General features: G+C 34.8%; 1 protein-coding gene across 2 annotated transcripts; it reads left to right on the top strand.

The window, feature by feature from the left end:
- Nucleotides 1-7,349: 7,349 nt before the first annotated feature.
- On the top strand, nucleotides 7,350-17,129 carry LOC128357389 (proteasomal ubiquitin receptor ADRM1-like). Of its 2 annotated transcripts, none has more exons than XM_053317729.1 (10): nucleotides 7,350-7,380; nucleotides 9,132-9,368; nucleotides 9,456-9,572; nucleotides 11,478-11,601; nucleotides 11,713-11,799; nucleotides 11,903-11,999; nucleotides 13,068-13,309; nucleotides 14,861-15,018; nucleotides 15,437-15,539; nucleotides 16,773-17,129. In XM_053317729.1, exons 2-10 carry the CDS (start codon nucleotides 9,159-9,161, stop codon nucleotides 16,874-16,876), a joined length of 1,242 nt encoding a protein of 413 aa, XP_053173704.1. In that variant the 5' UTR covers nucleotides 7,350-7,380; nucleotides 9,132-9,158; the 3' UTR covers nucleotides 16,877-17,129. The 2 variants fall into 2 exon arrangements, with proteins under 2 accessions (XP_053173704.1, XP_053173703.1); XM_053317728.1 differs by having other exon boundaries at nucleotides 7,355-7,380; nucleotides 9,135-9,368.
- Nucleotides 17,130-18,911: the final 1,782 nt, after the last annotated feature.

Below are 18,911 nucleotides of genomic sequence, written 5' to 3'. Positions count from 1 at the left end.
AGCTTTACTCTGGACTCAAAGCACTTTTTTGTGACGGCTGCAGATACTCAAAGGTGCCGGTTCGATCCGATCTCATACTCTTTACCCTCTTTGTCTTTATGTCTAGAATCCGTTTGAAAATGTTTACATTGTATGTTCAGTGATCCTCTTTTTTTTTTCTCGCTTCATTACCACACACACACATCTATATGCATACAAGGCATATTTAAGAAATAAATTATGGATTATTCAAATGATCGGCTTCATCATTGTGTGATCAGGTTTTTTTCTCTTAGTGTCTCATCGCTCCTTTACAGCAACACCAGAGTGTGACCTTCAGAAGTTTTTGCTACACAAAGTAATGAATTTGAACCTTTGCATGTTTCTTGTGAAAAACTGGATACTTTTAATTATTTAAGTCTCTAAAAAACATTCAAATGAAACAATCTGAGAAGAAAAATGACTTCTTTACAAGTTCATGAGGTAAAAATGTTGAGTACAATTGATCTGTGCAGTCTAGGCCCGACAGATACTAGACTTTTGGGCCTGATAACAATATTAGGGAGTTTTTATGTATTAGATCTATAATCTTATACAGAATATATACATGAACACACTTTTTTTTCAGGGATCCAATACATGTGATAAATATACGTAATAGAGGCATCATTGAAACAGAAAACTTCACTTGGGATTTCATGATTATAAATAGCCATCATTAAAAAAAACATAGAACATAAAAACGTGCATCTATATAATAAACTTGAATTAAGGAAAAGAAAACACTGAATACTGCCTGTAGAACTTAAAAGATATTGGTGCATATCAGACAACATATATGCTGATACTGATTTATATCTAATAAACCTGATACTGACTGATCAGCTGATATCAGTCGTAGAGTCTCTACAGCAGCAGATGGTAAATATCTCTTCATCTGCTGGTTATGAAGAATTAAACTACAGTAAAGCGTGACAGACCAACACATTAAAGTTTTGTTTTTTTTAAAAAAAATAATGGTTGACCAGAAAATTGCACCTGTTCAATTACTATCATGAAATGAAGAGAAAGCAATAGTTGATGATTGACATGATTTAATTGAAAGCAAGATTAGTACAAAAATAAAAATACAATATAAAATACAATATATTAAAAATATGTTCATATTGAAATACAAAAATATACAAAATAAAATATATAAAAAAATATGTTCATATTGAAATACAAAAATATACAATATAAAATACAATATATTAAAAATATGTTCATATTGAAATACAAAAATATATAAAAAAATATGTTCATATTGAAATACAAAAATATACAATATAAAATAAAATAAATAAAAAAATATGTGCATATTGAAATACAAAACTTTTTTTTTTAGAAAAACATACAATATAAAATACAATAAAAAAATTTTTTTTAGAAAAACATACAATATAAAATACAATATAATACAATATGTGCATATTGAAATACAAAACTTTTTTTTTTTTTAGAAAAACATACAATATAAAATACAATAAATACAATATGTGCATATTGAAATACAAAACTTTTTTTTTTTTTAGAAAAACATACAATATAAAATACAATGAATACAATAATATGTGCATATTGAAATACAAAACTTTTTTTTTTTAGAAAAACATACAATATAAAATACAATAAATACAATAATATGTGCATATTGAAATACAAAACTTTTTTTTTTTAGAAAAACATACAATATAAAATACAATAAATACAATAATATGTGCATATTGAAATACAAAATTTTTTCTTTTTTTTTAGAAAAACATACAATATAAAATACAATAAATACAATATGTGCATATTGAAATACAAAACTTTTTTTTTTTTTAGAAAAACACAATATAAAATACAATATAATACAAACTTTTTTTTTTTTTTTAGAAAAACATACAATATAAAATACAATAAATACAATAATATGTGCATATTGAAATACAAAACTTTTTTTTTTTTAGAAAAACACAATATAAAATACAATATAATACAAACTTTTTTTTTTTTTTAGAAAAACATACAATATAAAATACAATAGATACAATATGTGCATATTGAAATACAAAACTTTTTTTTTTTTTTTTTTAGAAAAACAATATAAAATACAATACATTTTTTTTTTTTAGAAAAACATACAATATAAAATACAATAAATACAATATGTGCATATTGAAATACAAAACTTTTTTTTTTTTTTTTTTAGAAAAACAATATAAAATACAATACATTTTTTTTTTTTTTAGAAAAACATACAATATAAAATACAATAAATACAATATGTGCATATTGAAATACAAAACTTTTTTTTTTTTTTTTTTAGAAAAACAATATAAAATACAATACATTTTTTTTTTTTTTAGAAAAACATACAATATAAAATACAATAGATACAATATGTGCATATTGAAATACAAAACTTTTTTTTTTTTTTTTTTAGAAAAACAATATAAAATACAATACATTTTTTTTTTTTTTAGAAAAACATACAATATAAAATACAATAAATACAATATGTGCATATTGAAATACAAAACTTTTTTTTTTTTTTTTTTAGAAAAACAATATAAAATACAATACATTTTTTTTTTTTTTAGAAAAACATACAATATAAAATACAATAAATACAATATGTGCATATTGAAATACAAAACTTTTTTTTTTTTTTTTTTAGAAAAACATACAATATAAAATACAATACATTTTTTTTTTTTTTAGAAAAACAAACAATATAAAATACAATAAATACAATATGTGCATATTGAAATACAAAACTTTTTTTTTTTTTAGAAAAACATACAAATTAAAAATACAATAAATACAATAATATGTGCATATTGAAATACAAAAATGAATATAAGACTTTTACAGTTGATGATGAAGATGGAGGAAGAAGAAGACTTGGCTCATTTCAGCCAAGGGTGGCGCTGTAGCTGCCGCAGGTTGCCGCGCTCTGAAGGGTTTTTTTGGAGGCACAGCTGTAAGAAGTCGAGGCAGTCTGGAACAAAGATAAAAGATGCTGTTGAAGTGATCCACAGATAACTAAACATTACACTGTCTGTCTGTCAGCTTTCTTTAGGTTTGTTAAATTGTAATATATGATCATGCCAAACTAGTTGATCATGTTTTATTGAGAATTTAGCATTTTTAAGTTGAATTATTTGGTACAATGGTTATATCACGTAGACATTTTTACCATAATCCTCTAATATATTCTCTCAAAATGGACACAAATAAACATCATTGACCCAGCAGCATTAGTGTTGCTGCTCTCATAAAGAAACTGTGTCTCACCTTGGGACAGTGGTGTAGCTGTGTCCTCGCTGAGCTGCATTTTGCCACTTAGTATACCAAAGGTGCTGTTATTAAATCCATGCAGCCAGCGGTACAGCATGGCTCCCAGCTGCCATGCTGTAGTGGGTCCAGCATGGTACTCTCCGTAGACGTACCACTCTGGAGGGGCACATGCCAGGGTACCTGAATACACAGAGAGAGTTTATAATAACATACAGCAACATAATTATATCAGACACTGGCCAATGAGTGAATAAGAAAAGCAAAATCCAGGTACCCGAAAACATATGTTGAGATGTTCTCTGAACATAGCTACTACATGCGAAGTTTGCTATGCGGCATCGTGGGACTGGAGGATCCGTTTCTATGAATATGTTCTCTGACCTAATGTCTCGGTGAAATACACCCTTACAGAACATCTCAATGGATGCCTCCACCAACTGTGTCATGAAGAGCTGAGAGAGAAACAGATGAGCTGGTGAGTGTATGTGTGTGTGTGTGTGTGTGTGTGTGTGTGTGTGTGTGTGTGTGTGTGTGTGTGTGTGTGTGTGTGTGTTATTCTATCATGACCCAGTAATATAAATTACTACAGTGATAAGCCAGTTGTTTACTTTTGAATCCATGTGTCCTCTATATTGAGTGAGGACACTGAAGACATGTCCTCAGTATTATTTCAAGAAATTTGGGATTTAAAAAACATTGTGGACTTTAAAACAGCATGTAGGGGATTTAAATTTACAAAACACATATTTCAGCAGGTAAGTTAATAAAGAAAATAACATTTTAAAGATTATTTTTGTGGCTGGTCAACCATTTTTTACAATCCTGCACACACACAACTTCAGTACCTTAGCCTCCTGCTCCTGAAAAGTGCCTCCTCTGAAATCGAGGTACTCCTTTAATCCCAAGCAAGGAGCTGGTCTCTCAATAACCAAGATAACATCATGTTCTATGTAGTACCAGTCCAAAAGGGTTAGAGAGGCAAACTTCCCAGCACACTCCGGTCCACCTGCAGCTCTCTTCATAATGGCCACTTCTATTGGGATATTAAACATCTGAAAAAACAAAATAAATTCAACTCATTGTTTGTTGTTCACATCCGTGATGAGAGAAGTTCAATATTAAGATGATGTCAGTTTACTTACCTTCATTTGGCTTACTACATGTGCTCCCTGAACGTATTTAATCGTGACCTGTAAGACAAAAGCACAAGTACTTAGATTTACACTCTCTGAAGATGTGGGGAATGATTGATTGTGTGTGCATGAGAGAGGGAACATGTATGTGATACTTACTGGTAAAAAATCCCTTGTTCGGCAGCCATCATATGCAAATCCATAATCATCATTTCTTACGTTTCCGAGCCGCAGGTACTTGGACTCAAAATCAGCTGCACAAAGAAACACAGGTATTGGTCTCTGTAACAAATATGCATTGCTAAAACTACAACTAATGACATTTCTTTAAAGAAGAGCCTACACTGACTGGTCACTGTAACCTTTGACCTTCCTGGGCGTCAATTTGTCTAACTCACTCACCTTTGCTAGTGTTCACAGCGGAGAGTGTTGCTGTCTCCTCTTGTGAAGATGAAGAGCTGCTGGAGCTTTGGTTGCGCTCAGAGCTCTTCTGCCTCTTTCTGGGCTTCTCCTCACCAGCGCTGGACTCCCTCTTCCTCTTTGGGGTCTCGCTGCTGCTGGAACTGGTCTCACTGGTGCTACTGCTGGTGCACCTCTGCCTCTTTCTGGGCATTTCATCATGAGGGCTGGCCTTTCTCTTCCTCAATTCTTGGACATCTGCAGATGCTTTGCTGCTGCAGGCACTGGTGTCACTGGTTTTCAGACTGGTGTCAGTGGAGTTGCAGCTATGCAAACCACTGCCTGACTCAGTGATGCTGGTTTTGTTTTCTAGAAATAAGAAATGTAAGTGTAAATCATCTCATTCTTTATTGCATGTAGGGCTGGAATCAGTACTCAATACTTTTAAGGTATCGAAATAAATCAATAAAAAAAGTAAAGTGCCTTTAATTTACACACACCCACTGGGCAGAAGTTGGTGAATCATAATTTGCTCATCAGTATCTCACTCTTGATTAACTTGATTAACTATTAACTGACTGTATTACAATTATACTGATATAATTTCAACACATATAATATGCAAAAAAGCCCCAGAACCCCCCCCCCCCAAAAAAAAACAAAAACAAAAAAGGGTGAACACTTATTGGACATTTTAAGCAATTAAAATAATTGTTCATTTTCAACATTTGCAGGGACCGAAATGCTGTCACATTTAAATTGTCATCAACTCACAACCCAAAGATAACACATTAGAAAACTAAGATCTTTTAAAGTTTAAAAACAGAGAAAAAAGGAGATTTGAGCCACAACTCAAGGTACAAACTCAAACTAAGTGCACATTTTTCCAGGTAGGTAAATCATGGATTATCCATGAAATGAGTCCTGTGTAATTTAGTGTGGGCTTCGTACTCACTGTGATATTTCTCACGGCTCAGAGGCTCGTGGGAATACTTAGACGCCATCTCGTGGTCGTTGTAGGTTTAAAAAGGATGCTTCAACAAACAAGTGTTTATCTAATGCAGTGATAGCTAGAGCTGGTGAAGATCTAGTGAAGGTTCTCAGTGAAAGTCTCTTGGTTCAGAATGTGAAGACCTGGGTTCAACTGTTACATCACAAAATGGAATGTGTGACATCATGTGGAATCAGTGTGGAATATGACATTATATGACATCATTTAAATCCAATGTGGAGCTGGATAGATAGATAGATAGATAGATAGATAGATAGATAGATAGATAGATAGATAGATAGATAGATAGATAGATAGATAGATAGATAGATAGATAGATAGATAGATAGATAGTGGATAGATAGATTGATAGATAGTGGATAGATAGATGGATAGATAGATAGATAGATAGATAGATAGATAGATAGATAGATAGATAGATAGATAGATAGATAGATAGATAGTGGATAGATAGATAGATAGATAGATAGATAGATAGATAGATAGATAGATAGATACACATTATTATATATGCAAATGTGCAAATTTGGCCTGTGTTTATTTTTAAATAAAAGTCAAAAATCACCATTCAAACATGTATTCATCATATTGTATAAAATGCTCTCATAGACCATGAAATAATGATAGTGAATGTCTGTTTTTCTATACGATTAATCAAACATTTATTAATGACTAGTCGATCATTTGTTCATGTGAATTGATGTAGAGACTAATTGCGAGGCAGAATATGAACAGTAAGGGTTAAAGAGTATATGGTCTAGACCTGCTCTATGTGAAAAGTGCTTTGAAAATGACCTTTCTTGCTAATAAATAAAGATTGATGATGGTTGTTAATTAAAATAGTTTATACTTGGTATGTTAAACATGTTGGTGTGATGAGAGTTAAATATTTTATATTAGTATTGCAGGGTAACTCCCCCCAAAATTGACACAACATTATTCTTTAAAAGTGATTATTGATTGATTGAACTTCATCTTTTCATGTTTCATGTTTGATATTTTGATGTTTTCTGTTGTTTTGTTTTTCTATTTAGTTTCTTTTTCTCTGCATTGCTTCTATTGATTGTGTTTTTCATTTATTCTGTTTGGTTTTATTGTTTTAATTGTCTTTGATTGTGTAAAGTGTCTTTGAGTATTGGTAAAAGTGCTCTATAAATAAAATGTATTATTATTGTTATTATTATTATTCAATTCAATTTAATGAGATACCAGGCTATATACAATAAAAACAATCTCCAAGTACTATATACTTCTGTTCTCTCGAGAAAATTAATAATTATGTCGGTGTTTTGTTTTGTTTTTTAGACATAACTGCATTAAAATTAATTGCAGTTTCTGTCCCTCTCGGTTTCCGTAGCGTCTCTATTTAACAGCAGGTTTTGTCACCTCAACCGAACATGCGCATTAAAGACTTAACAACTGACACACGGCTCGACCAATCACATCGAGGCACAAGCACCAGTCAGCCAATCACTGCCATCATCTGTCAGTGTGTCTGCTCTGCGACTGAACGCCGTACCAAAGAGAAATGTATGTACAATTATTTTTATTTATTTTTATTTATTTTATGTGTGTTCAGGTTGTTAAAGAGGCGGACAGCTGCGCCTTTTATCTGCTGGTATAAAATGTAGAAAGTGTCGCTGTGTTGCGGCCTAAGAGAGCTGACAACAAGCTGCAGAGTCATCTGTGGGGCTGCAGGCTGCAGGCTGCACCAGTATCTGGTTTATTATGGGAGCACTGGGATCAGACTGGTTTCAGGCGTTTTCTTTCTCTAATCAACTCCTGTTTCTTATTCTCTGCTCAATATGATGCTTATCTCAGTCAAAAAGAGCATTATTATATTTTTAGTATAATATTATAAAAATAACTAACATGTTGAAGGTTATAAAAATCAATAAAATATATTTTCAAATAATAATTACTGTTTATAATATACAGAAATTAATATATCAATACATATATAGTCAATATGGTCATAGGCAGAGTGGAGTGACTCAGCAGGAAGAAGAAATCAACCTGCAGCAGTCTGATATCTGATGCCAGGGACCAGAGCTGCTCTCATTTCTCTCTCAGGATCATACTAATATAGAAATAGCACTTTATTCATTAAAAAGGTAAAATAACAATGTTACAGCCACATGACACATATCACAAAATACTAAAACAATGAGTAAAATACTTAATTATACAATAACTAAACAGACTAACATGAATATAATAGAATAAATACAAATATAATAGACATTATTGATATAACCATGTGTAGAATATACTATTTACTGAGTATAATAGTATTATTATTAATATTATTGATAACGCCAGACCCATATATCGGTCAGCTGATATTATCAGCTGAGTTTGACCACAACCATATTGGTATTGGTGAATATGTTGTTCCATATGTGCTGATATATATTTATTATAAGTTAAATAGGCTGCATTTAATGTATATCTGACCCTTTTTCTTAATTGAAGTTTAAATAAACGTACATGGTTTTTTATGCCATTTTGTTATTAAGTTAGTTTTAGTGATTTATAATTATTACATTGCCAGTGTAGTTTACTGTTTCATTTATGTTTATTGTCCAATGGTAAAATATCACAGCTTTATTAAACAAACAGAAGTGGTTTTAAGGGCTCATTGCAACACATAAAGATGTAGGTTTATGTGTATATTCTGTATATATAAAATTATCAGCTGATATATCTATTGGATGTTTTTTACTCCTTAATGTCAGTATCAGCCCCAAAAATCCAGTATCAGTCAGAACCTAGTTGATATGCTATAATATACTATACATTAGTAGGCCTATAAGTCAGGTGGATATAGCTGTGATGAGGTGCAGGATTATCCATGTATGTTAGAATTAGGTGAACAATTCAGCTGCAACTATAGATTCCTTTTATTATTGATTATTCTGTTCAATTCATCATTACATCAGAAATTAGTGGGAAATACCCTTTATAATTTCCCATAGCCCACAACCCAAATAAAGCCAGTTTATTACACAGAACATAAAGAACATAAAAAACTCACTGACCAGACAATGTTTGGCATTTTTAATGAAAGAATGATTACGATGATTATCCTGTTACCAAAATAGTTCAGATATACTTTTTTGTCCCCTCATATAAATTGTTCTTGGGCTCAGTGTTGCTGCATCACAAAACATTTATCTTCCAAACATATAGACATAAATGACATCATTTAGACAAATAAAATCACAATAAAACCACTGCAGCTTTCGGTGTATAACAGGCCTTCCTCCTCTTTGTCCCAGCAGCAGTTACTCCTCCTCATCCTCATCATGGCCTCTGGAGCGTTGTTCCCCAGCATGGTGTCTGGGTCCCGCGGCTCCTCCAGCAAGTATCTGGTGGAGTTTCGTGCCGGTAAGATGACCATGAAGGGCAGCACGGTGACCCCCGACAAGCGTAAAGGTCAGGTCTACATCCAGCAGACCGACGACTCCCTCATCCACTTCTGCTGGAAAGATCGGACCACCGGGAATGTTGATGATGTAGGTGACGCTGTCTACATGTGACACTGTCTGCTCTGTGATTGATTTTGTTTAATCTTAAACCTCTAAATTCATGTCTGGTTTTAGGATCTGATCATCTTCCCTGACGACTGCGAGTTCAAGCGGGTGAACCAGTGCACCACCGGACGCGTCTATGTGCTGAAGTTCAAAGCTGGCTCCAAAAGGCTTTTCTTCTGGATGCAGGTATGCAGCTGATGACCGTCTGCTTCACACACTTAACTGTAATACACTCATAATGGGAAATTTACAAGCGAAAAACCACACAAGCAATGACTTTATTATTTCATTACTACTTTTCCAACATATTTCTGTCATACTGTGATACACAATATTTTTCTTAATGTCAAGAAATCTCATTAAAGGACCAAAGCTAACAATGAATTACACCCGCTGTTAGAGACCAAGAAGTGAGGCAACAAGGAGACAGGAATGTAGATTGGAAATTGATTTTATTTACCAAAAAAACCCAACATAATAACAAAGCCTGTAAAAGAGGTCAACAAAAGATAATTATACTCAAACTAACTAAACCCAAATACGCACCATGACACAGCAGCACGTGGTTCGGTCTGATGAGACTGCTCCTAGATTCCTGGATTTAGAGTCCTCAGCCCTTTGCCCCGCCTTTTGCTTGACCAGGAAGTCCTCCCACAACCATATTAACTCAAAGACAAAGAAAGAAATGATTAATATAACAGAAAATTGTGCAGAACCCAACATTGTTAAAAAGGCTCAAAAACAAGCTGTGTAATGTTAGTTGTTTGGTTGCTTGCAAAGAAAATTAAGCTTTGTAGATAATCAAGTTAAATTTAAGAGTGAGTTGGGTAGATATTACACTGAGTGGTTGTGGCCATCACACCTACGAACAAGTATTGTGTGTGTCTGTGTGTATGTGTGTGTGTGTGGGTGTGTATCTAAATCTCGATAGAAGTAATTTCTCTGTGCTGCAGAGCTCCATTGTTTTCTTAAAACAATAAAACAATAAAAAAAACTCCACAATGAGTCACACCATCATAGCGTTGGTGACATGTTCCTTTATTATAACGAGCACACAAACACACACTGTAGGTTATTTTGAGGCTGCTCCACATTCACTGTCAAGCTTCTGTAAATACTCAGCAGGGCAAAGAACAGTGTGTTAATTCACCACTGAAAATAGTCCCCCAGTAAATGCATTATTTACTCTTGTTTGAGTATCGTTTCTTTGAGTCCAGCTGCTTTAGGATATTACTCAGCCTTTTTTTTTTACAATAGAATTATATATTTGTGAAGGTTTTTAAGGAATTGGATCTTAAGTAGCAACAAATGAGCTGTGAAGTCAGAGATTACTAAGAGACTTTGGTCTTTTCACAGGATTTGTTGAAAATAATCAGTTTGCAAACACACACACACACACACACATCTTTTTTTAAATCCTGATGTTGAGCTTTCTTTGTACCTGACAAAGAGCCAAGATAGTTAAATCAGTGTATTTATAGACCACATTAAAAAACAACAAATGTTCAATTCAATTAAAGTCAATATACTTATTATTTGTCCCTTCCAAGGAGTAATTCTAGGCTAGTGAGAGTGCAAACAGAAGTACACACACATAAAAACTAATCTGAAAACACAAATATGACAATATTAAAAAGAGTTGAAACTCATGAGGATTAATAAAGATGCATTTATCAGTCTGTCTGTGGCTACTCACAATAATGATTTTGAAAGTTAAAGTAGGCATAGAGGATGCGTGCAGGGTCGTTGATCAAAGTGCTTTACAAAGATATGATAATTACAATCAGATAACAGGGTTAGTCATTTTCTAATGTAATGAAATAAAACTTTTACCAGCGTTGTGAGGAAGACATTAGAAAAAAATAGAGAATAACACCAGTTTTATTATTAAACATTTAAAAATTAAACTGTAACTCTTTTGTATTTTCATAACTTTAAATTAACATGCAGAAGGAAGACAGTACAATGCCTCATGTTATCATGGATCAATAAAGTTAAACTACTAAAGAAACATTAAACTATTTATTTTTCATCACAGAAGTCGGTTACTGTGACCTGGAAGTCAAGTTTTCTCTTTTTTTCTGATTTTAGGAGCCTAAGACTGACAAGGACGAGGAGCATTGCCGTAAAGTGAACGAGTACCTCAACAACCCCCCCATGCCCGGCGCTCTGGGCAGCGGCGGCAGTGGAGGACATGATCTGTCTGCTCTGGGAGGTAACACATGCTCACATCCTCAAACCTGGAATACTCTGTCAGTGATCACATTAAAACTGAATTTCAGTGTCATGGTGGGAGTCACATGATGTCATCTGTTTTCATGTAAAGGCGAAGGCGGCCTGCAAAGCCTTCTGGGTAACATGAGCCACAACCAGCTCATGCAGCTCATTGGACCGACTGGACTCGGAGGGATCGGTGTGTAACTTTTTACTTTACATGTTGCACCAGTGTGTCAAAGATTCATTATCCAAAGAGAGGAGCATCCTAATAAATTCTGTGTCATTGTTTTGGATGACAGGTGGTCTCGGAGCGCTGGCTGGTCCAGGTTTAGCCAACCTTTTGGGGAGCAGCAGCAGCAGCAGCAGTGTTCCTGCGGCCAGCAACTCTTCCACCAGGTATCTTAATGCTGCTGGGTGTGTTTGGTGCCATTTTCCTTATTATTTCACATCATGTCAAGAAATATTTGAGGAGCAGCTGTGATAATAAATGACGGTCAGAGACGACTTTTTAAAAACATGATCAGTTTGTCAGAGTGGAAGTGGTGTTTATAGACTCAACATTTTTCACCAGTGTTCAAACTGGGGGGAAACTGATCGTTGACCTTTAGAAATAGCAGATTAAAAAAGTAAGGAAATCTTGGCTGGAGCTTTCAGTCGAGAGCTTTCTTCCAGAGATTAAAGTTCCCCAAAATGCCAGTAAAAGTTGAGTTTGTACTGCTTTTTTAAAAAAAGGTGGAAATCAGATATCAGTTTTCTCATTCACTTTTACATTTAGAGCTGTAGCTAGTGATTGTTTTCATCATCAATTCATCTGATTGTTATTTTCTCAAAACTCTAAATTCCTTGAAGCTCAAGGTGACGTATTCAGACTTTCATTTGTCCGACCGAAAGATGATCTTTAAAAATCACGGAAGACGAAGGCAGAAAAACAATTTCTATCATTTGATTCAATTAATTAATTGGATTTTTGGCTCTTGTTACATCAATAGATCCGAACACAAAGGAGCCATAACTGTGAAACCGGCTGCTGTCATTCACTGTTGTTCTTTATGAACACATCAAGTCCATCCTTCATTTTCTAAGGCTGTCGAAATGCTTTCTAGGTCAGTTTTATCATCTGCCAAAGTAGAAAATTGTCTGGTATGAAGGGAACTGCTACAACAAAAAAACAACAACAACAAAAAAAACACGATGGATTAAGATAAAAAAATATATAAACAAGCAAGTTAATACAAAAAAACATTATCTCAAAAAAAACTAAAACTACAAAGTTGTGAGGCAAACAAAAGTCTGCAAGCACAAATCTGACTTCACAAGCTCACAAATGTAGAAAAATACTGCTGCAGAAGTTTATAAGGAAGGTAAAAGAAAAACTGAATATAACAAGAAAATAAACTTATCACACAGTAGCTTCATATTTGACAGGCTGATGATGTTAAATGGAGCTTCATTCTCTCCTCTCAGCCCCTCCACAGCCGTCACCCCCACCTCCACCTCCGCCACCAGTCGGCTCGGATCCTCCCAGGTGCCCACCACGCCCATCACCCCCTCCGCCACCACAGCGGCCTCCCCGACAGCCACCACACCCTCCACCCCCGCCGTGACGTCTCTGGCGGCGGGGGCGGCCAATCCTACACAGCCCATCCAGCTGAGAGACCTGCAGAGCATCCTGGCGACCATGAACGTGCCGGCCAGCGGACAGGGGGGTAAGCCACCGAAAACTTGCATAATTAAACCTAATTTAAACTAATTATACAGCAAATAATTAGCACTATAAACACCACCGTCTCCTTTAATTCTGACATAATAAATTCAGTTTGTGGCAGAAGCAGAAAGCCCCCTCACTAACACTGCAGTCTGACGCTGTTTTGATTTACTTTTACCAAACTGTTCATCGTTCCTGCTCCCAGAATAATATTTATCGCCCTCACACAGCTCACACATTCACATATAAGACCAGAGGATGCATTTCCTGAAGAGAACATGGTGTGATTGCTTTCTATGAGAGCTATAAATTAAATAACGCCTGAAATATGAAAAGTAGGAAGAGTGGAAAATAAAATATATGAATGTATAATCAGCACCAAATGGCAGAAAGATAAAGTTAGTATCTAGCCGGTGAATAAAGTGCATTAGTGACATAAATACAGTGTTTTATAAATGTTTCTCTGGAGTCTATCTTAAATATTATAATTCATAGGTATAATTAAGGCATAATTAATAGGTATTTTAACCTATTTTCTCATATTTTATGGATTAAAATGATAAAATGATCGATTAGGTGAAATAATAATTAAAAATAATAGTTGGCCTGGTGCTTGTGTGTGAATATTGGCACTATATATGATGACATGACAGTCAAAGAGAAGCATCACCAGTACTGAAAGTGGACATATTAAGTGATGAACACTCTACATTTTTATTCTTTTTTTAGGAGGATTTATTTTATGTGGGAGTTTTAAATGGTGAGCCACGTCTAGAATGATTTTCTGTCATGACAGACTATAAAGTTTCTGACTTAAATTAAAGAGAGAATTGTGTTTTTTCTGACCTCCCTGTGGTTTAATTTCTCATTTCTTTGCTGGAGTGACGTTCAGGCGTACCAGGACCCTGTGACATCACTGTTATTCCACTTTCTACCAGAGAGGGCGATAACACACTGCTGCTCAGCCTAGTGTTGAGTCATTGTTTGAAACAGTTGGTGCTGAAAGATAAAATGAGAGTGGATTTCTTACTCTAGTTCACTAATTACTTATAGCACCTTAGTTTTTTATGTTTTTGTTTATATTTGTCTGTATTTCTTTACTCTTTAAGTTTTTATGTTGTATGTCTCACTGTAGGAAGGCTGCCTGGCGAGCCCTTGTGGGTTTAATTGGCTCCTAGTTAGTTATTGTTTTCTTTTCCTAATCTCTTTTTTTTTCTTTTATGTGCAATAAATTCAAAAATAGATAAATAAATTACATGAGCATTTGGATTCCCAATACATTTAAATGCACCAGTGGGCGCTAACTGCTGAGTCACTTTTGGTTCAGACCGGTTAGTTGAGATGGAATAAAACTCCTGCTCATCATTGAAAGGGCCCAATTTATATGATCTGGATTAAGATTAAGTCCTAGAAAAAAATACACAATCTAATTAAACTGAAGTCAGTGAAAACGAAGCTGTTAATCCTGAGAGAGAAATAAAAAGTAGTGATTTTATATTGAGTAGCTATAATGAGAGTGAACTAACCAGTCGGTGATGTTTGTTACCTGCAGTGGACCTGGCCAGCGTCCTGACCCCTGAGGTCATGGCTCCCATCCTGGCCAACCCCGAGGTGCAGCAGAGGCTGATGCCCTACCTGCCCACTGGAGAGTCGCTGCTTCAGAGCACAGAGGAGCTCCACAACACGCTCAGCTCGCCTCAGTTTCAGCAGGTAGAAAGTTCGCTAGATGCCCTCTGTGGTTTTTTACTTAGTTGTATTTGTTTGTAACTCGATATCATTATAGTATTGAGTATTGAATTCAATATGAAAAAGTTGCTTTTCTGTTACTTGACTTGCTATTTAGCAGTAGTATGAAAATAATGACTGTTTAGTAAAGAAGTATCACTTTAATGTCATGAAACAACTTAAATTAGCCTCTTATTCATTGATTGTGTTGCAAGTTTCAGGCGGTACGTCTTGGCTCTTACTTCCAGCTTGAGACTGAATTTGACATTCAACATTTCTACATCCTCGGGCTCAGAAATGGCTCGAGAGGAGTGTTTTCTCCTTTTGGCAGCACTCTGGTCACCGTGAGACTCATTTTGTTGGTATTTAGCTTCTTGTTCTGGTATTTATTGTGTCTCCGCAGGCTATGAGCATGTTCAGCAGCGCTCTGGCGTCCGGGCAGTTAGGACCTCTAATGAACCAGTTTGGTTTGCCTGCAGAGGCCGTCGACGCTGCTAACAAAGGAGGTCTGTGTTTTTGTCCACTTGATGCAGACGCTCGCTGTATGTCTCACTGCTGGAAAACTCTAATTAGTTTGCAAATGAAAAGACAAGACTGAAACAGTCAGACGCCCAAATGAGCACTGACATGTTTTTCTTGCTGTAGTCATCGTCACTCCTGCTTATGCTATTAGAAAGGGGAAAATCTGACCAAAAAGATATATAAAAGGTGATCTGAAGATAATCTGAAGCTTCAGCCATGTTAATATCTTCTATAGTTGTTTTTAATACAAATTTCCCTCTTCAACAATATTTTCCTGTTCAGCTGTAGTAGTAGGTTTGTAACAAAAAGAGGATTTTTGGCACTAAAAAGATTAATTTTGAAAGCTATCCATTTATTGTGGCTAATTTGAACCGCTGACGCCTCATGTTATGTCATTTTATAAATATTCGCAAAAATGGTGGACTGTAGATTTTGTCCAAAGATGGAAAATAACTCTTCTTTATGACTTTAGTGGAATTAGAGTTGACCCATTGAGGGTTAAAAATAGTGTAATGACAATATAACACTATACCCATTAAATTTGGGTTTAACTGACATGAATGACAGACTTTAGCTGATGTGAGTCCCTATGTGCTACATTTTAAAGTATTGTGTCCAGTCAGACACATCAGTGCTTTCAGAAAAATCTGAGTTTCCTAGCCGCAATTATGATTTGGAAATTGGTGTGAAATTAAAGTACTTAACTGTATAAATTGATGAGATTGAGCTCCTTCTCCAGTCTATTACAGCATTAAAATGCTTACACACTGCATCAGTAATAAGTATTTCAGTATTATTATCATTATTATGTATAATAATCCAACACTGACAGGAGCCATGCAGCTGAGTACAAATACTTTCACTGTTAATACTTGAAGTGCATTTTTCTGATGGTACTTCTGGACTTGTATCAGTACATTTGGATGCAGGACTTTTAGTGAAGTTCATATTCTGACTTTGAGGGTTTACTTTTACTTTGATGTGAGAAACAGAAAGTTCGGAGACACTGAGATTTTTGTCAAAGAATGAAAAAAGATCAATAAATGTAATAAAGTACAAAGAGCGATAACTTGTTAAAAGTTTGACATTTGTGGATTAAAGTATGAAGTATGTCCCAAAGAGACCGAACTACAGTCTGGGATTTGAGCCTTTTGTTTAATTCTGAATGTCTTTTCATCATTTTTTAAACATTTCTGAACATTTTTTCATCTTCACAGACGTTGAGGCTTTTGCTAAAGCCATGGAGACCGAGACAAAGTCCACCCCAGACGGAGAGTCTAAAGAGAAGAAAGACGACGATGAAGACATGAGTTTGGACTAATAACTCTTTCTGGAGGGGGGGGGGGGGTAACTAATTATTATTTAATGTATTTATTTAGCTGCTTCTGCTGTTTTGTAACACATTAAGGATATAGATTATGGGTAACGTAGTAGAAACTGTGACTCCCTCTCAGCTGATAGTGCCGTGTTCATCTTCCATCAGCGTTGAATTAATATTTACTGATAGAACATGTTTGACCTGCATGTCAGCTATAAGCCCGTCCTGTCCTAACACAAGGGAACAGTAAAATAATGACAACTACACTTCTTTGTCTTGTTTCTGTTTATTTACCAGTCAGTATTTTCAGTTTTTTTTTTAATCTTTTCTTTTTTGAACAATCGCTTCACTTTCTGTAGCACTTACCCTGAAGAGAAAACTGCTACATTCACACTGTAAATTATTAATTGCGGACATGAAAAAAAAAAAAAAAAAACTCAAACTGCAACATTTCAGAGTCTGAAAATATATTTCAAAAAAATTCATTTCACAGTATGAAAAAACAAACAAACACCATAACACCATATTTCACACCAAACATTCAGTTCATTTCTATTTGGACGTTTTTCTTGTAACACAGTTTTCATTTCACCACTGCAGACACCAAAATAAACTGAACCACCATCATGTAACGACTGTCCCCCAAAGTGTTGGCGATTATCTCTCCCAGACAAGAACAACCTTGACATTTAAAGATCTCTACAGCAAAGACAGAAATGTCAACACTAAATATCACTTATGATAAGATGTTTAACCATTTCACTCCCGTTGTAGTTTCAGGCACTTTTTTTTATTTTTTAAACATACTCGTACATCCATTGGCATCTAAATTTGAGGATTTACTTTTCAATTCAGTTCTGCATTCAGGTTAATACAGTCTGCTACGTGTAGAAGAAACACTCAAAGGTTTTAAATTCCCCTTTCTTGATTAAAAGCACCACAATCACTTACCTTCCATTGACTTATAATGGAGAAAAAGTGATTTTGCTGATGAAAGCTACAGTAATAACTTTTAAACTTCTCTTTGGGTTTAGATTTTATGAACCATTTGAAGATATGAAAAAGTAAAATTCCTGAGAAATGAAAAAATGTGATGACTAGCCAGACTATTGAGAGGGGAAAAAATCAATTGCAGTTTACAAAACATCCCTGGAACATGATATGAAATATATATTTAAAAAAAAACCATTTACTATAAATAATGAGTCCATAATCCTGTTTTCTTCAACAGCAGTTATTCTGATTAACGGTTTTCAACGTCTGAATACGGAGCTGCTGCAAGAGTCTGAACTGATGTCCCCATTTTCCTTCTCTTCAGTAACACGCTGAATTATTGGAGGACAAACTGTATAAATACCGCCTTAAATATCACATGAACATGAAAAAAATAGAAGGAGATATAACATACTGTTTCATATTTATACTGTTACGATGTCAGACTTTCAAAGCTTACGATGAAGATATGTTAAAAATGCTCAAAAGTCAGGTCATCATTAGATGTTCTGAACTGAGAGGACGTATTAAGATAAATGGATACGGAGCTGCTGCTCAGCCTTGCTGCTAATGTCCCCCCAATGGCCACTCGTGGTATTGCAACGAAATTTGGCTCAAAAAAGCTTTTTCCTATAAAATCGCCACTATAAAGAAGACCTCTGTAAAATTATTGACAGGACACCTCAAACTGCAGATAAGGTCAGCTATTACTCTTTTATAATGAAGGTTTTATATTTGTAAAAATGCCCCAGAGCAGAGTGGGATCTCGTAAGTGGGACCAGAGGGTCGCACAACGCAGAACCAAACCTGGAGGGTAGAACCTTTTTTTTTGGCTCGTGCCAGATGAGTAATTTTCATCGGACGGAATAGGTGCCATCTTTAAGTCTGGTGTGCAGTTCTTATAATTCATCCATGACCTGAACGCTCCTTTTGCAAAGTTTTCCGCTACTTCACGATCAAACGGACGTCAGATTGTCAAGCACGTCTTATCTGTGGTGTCCGTTGCCATGGTTCTTCTACGTCTTTTTACTCACCTACTTTGGAT

The sequence above is a fragment of the Scomber japonicus genome, chromosome 4 (assembly GCF_027409825.1).
Source record: "Scomber japonicus isolate fScoJap1 chromosome 4, fScoJap1.pri, whole genome shotgun sequence".
Taxonomy (NCBI): domain Eukaryota; kingdom Metazoa; phylum Chordata; class Actinopteri; order Scombriformes; family Scombridae; genus Scomber; species Scomber japonicus.
Note: the sequence above shows the minus strand (reverse complement) of the source record. Positions and strands in the feature narration are given on the sequence as shown.

Excerpts from the sequence above, each read along its gene's own strand:
- LOC128357389 (XM_053317729.1), top strand. The coding sequence starts at position 9,159 with ATGGCCTCTGGAGCGTTGTTCCCCAGCATGGTGTCTGGGTCCCGCGGC. Across the intron at positions 9,369-9,455 it reads CCACCGGGAATGTTGATGAT|GATCTGATCATCTTCCCTGA; the intron begins GTAGGTGACGCT and ends GTCTGGTTTTAG. Across the intron at positions 11,602-11,712 it reads TGATCTGTCTGCTCTGGGAG|GCGAAGGCGGCCTGCAAAGC; the intron begins GTAACACATGCT and ends TTTCATGTAAAG.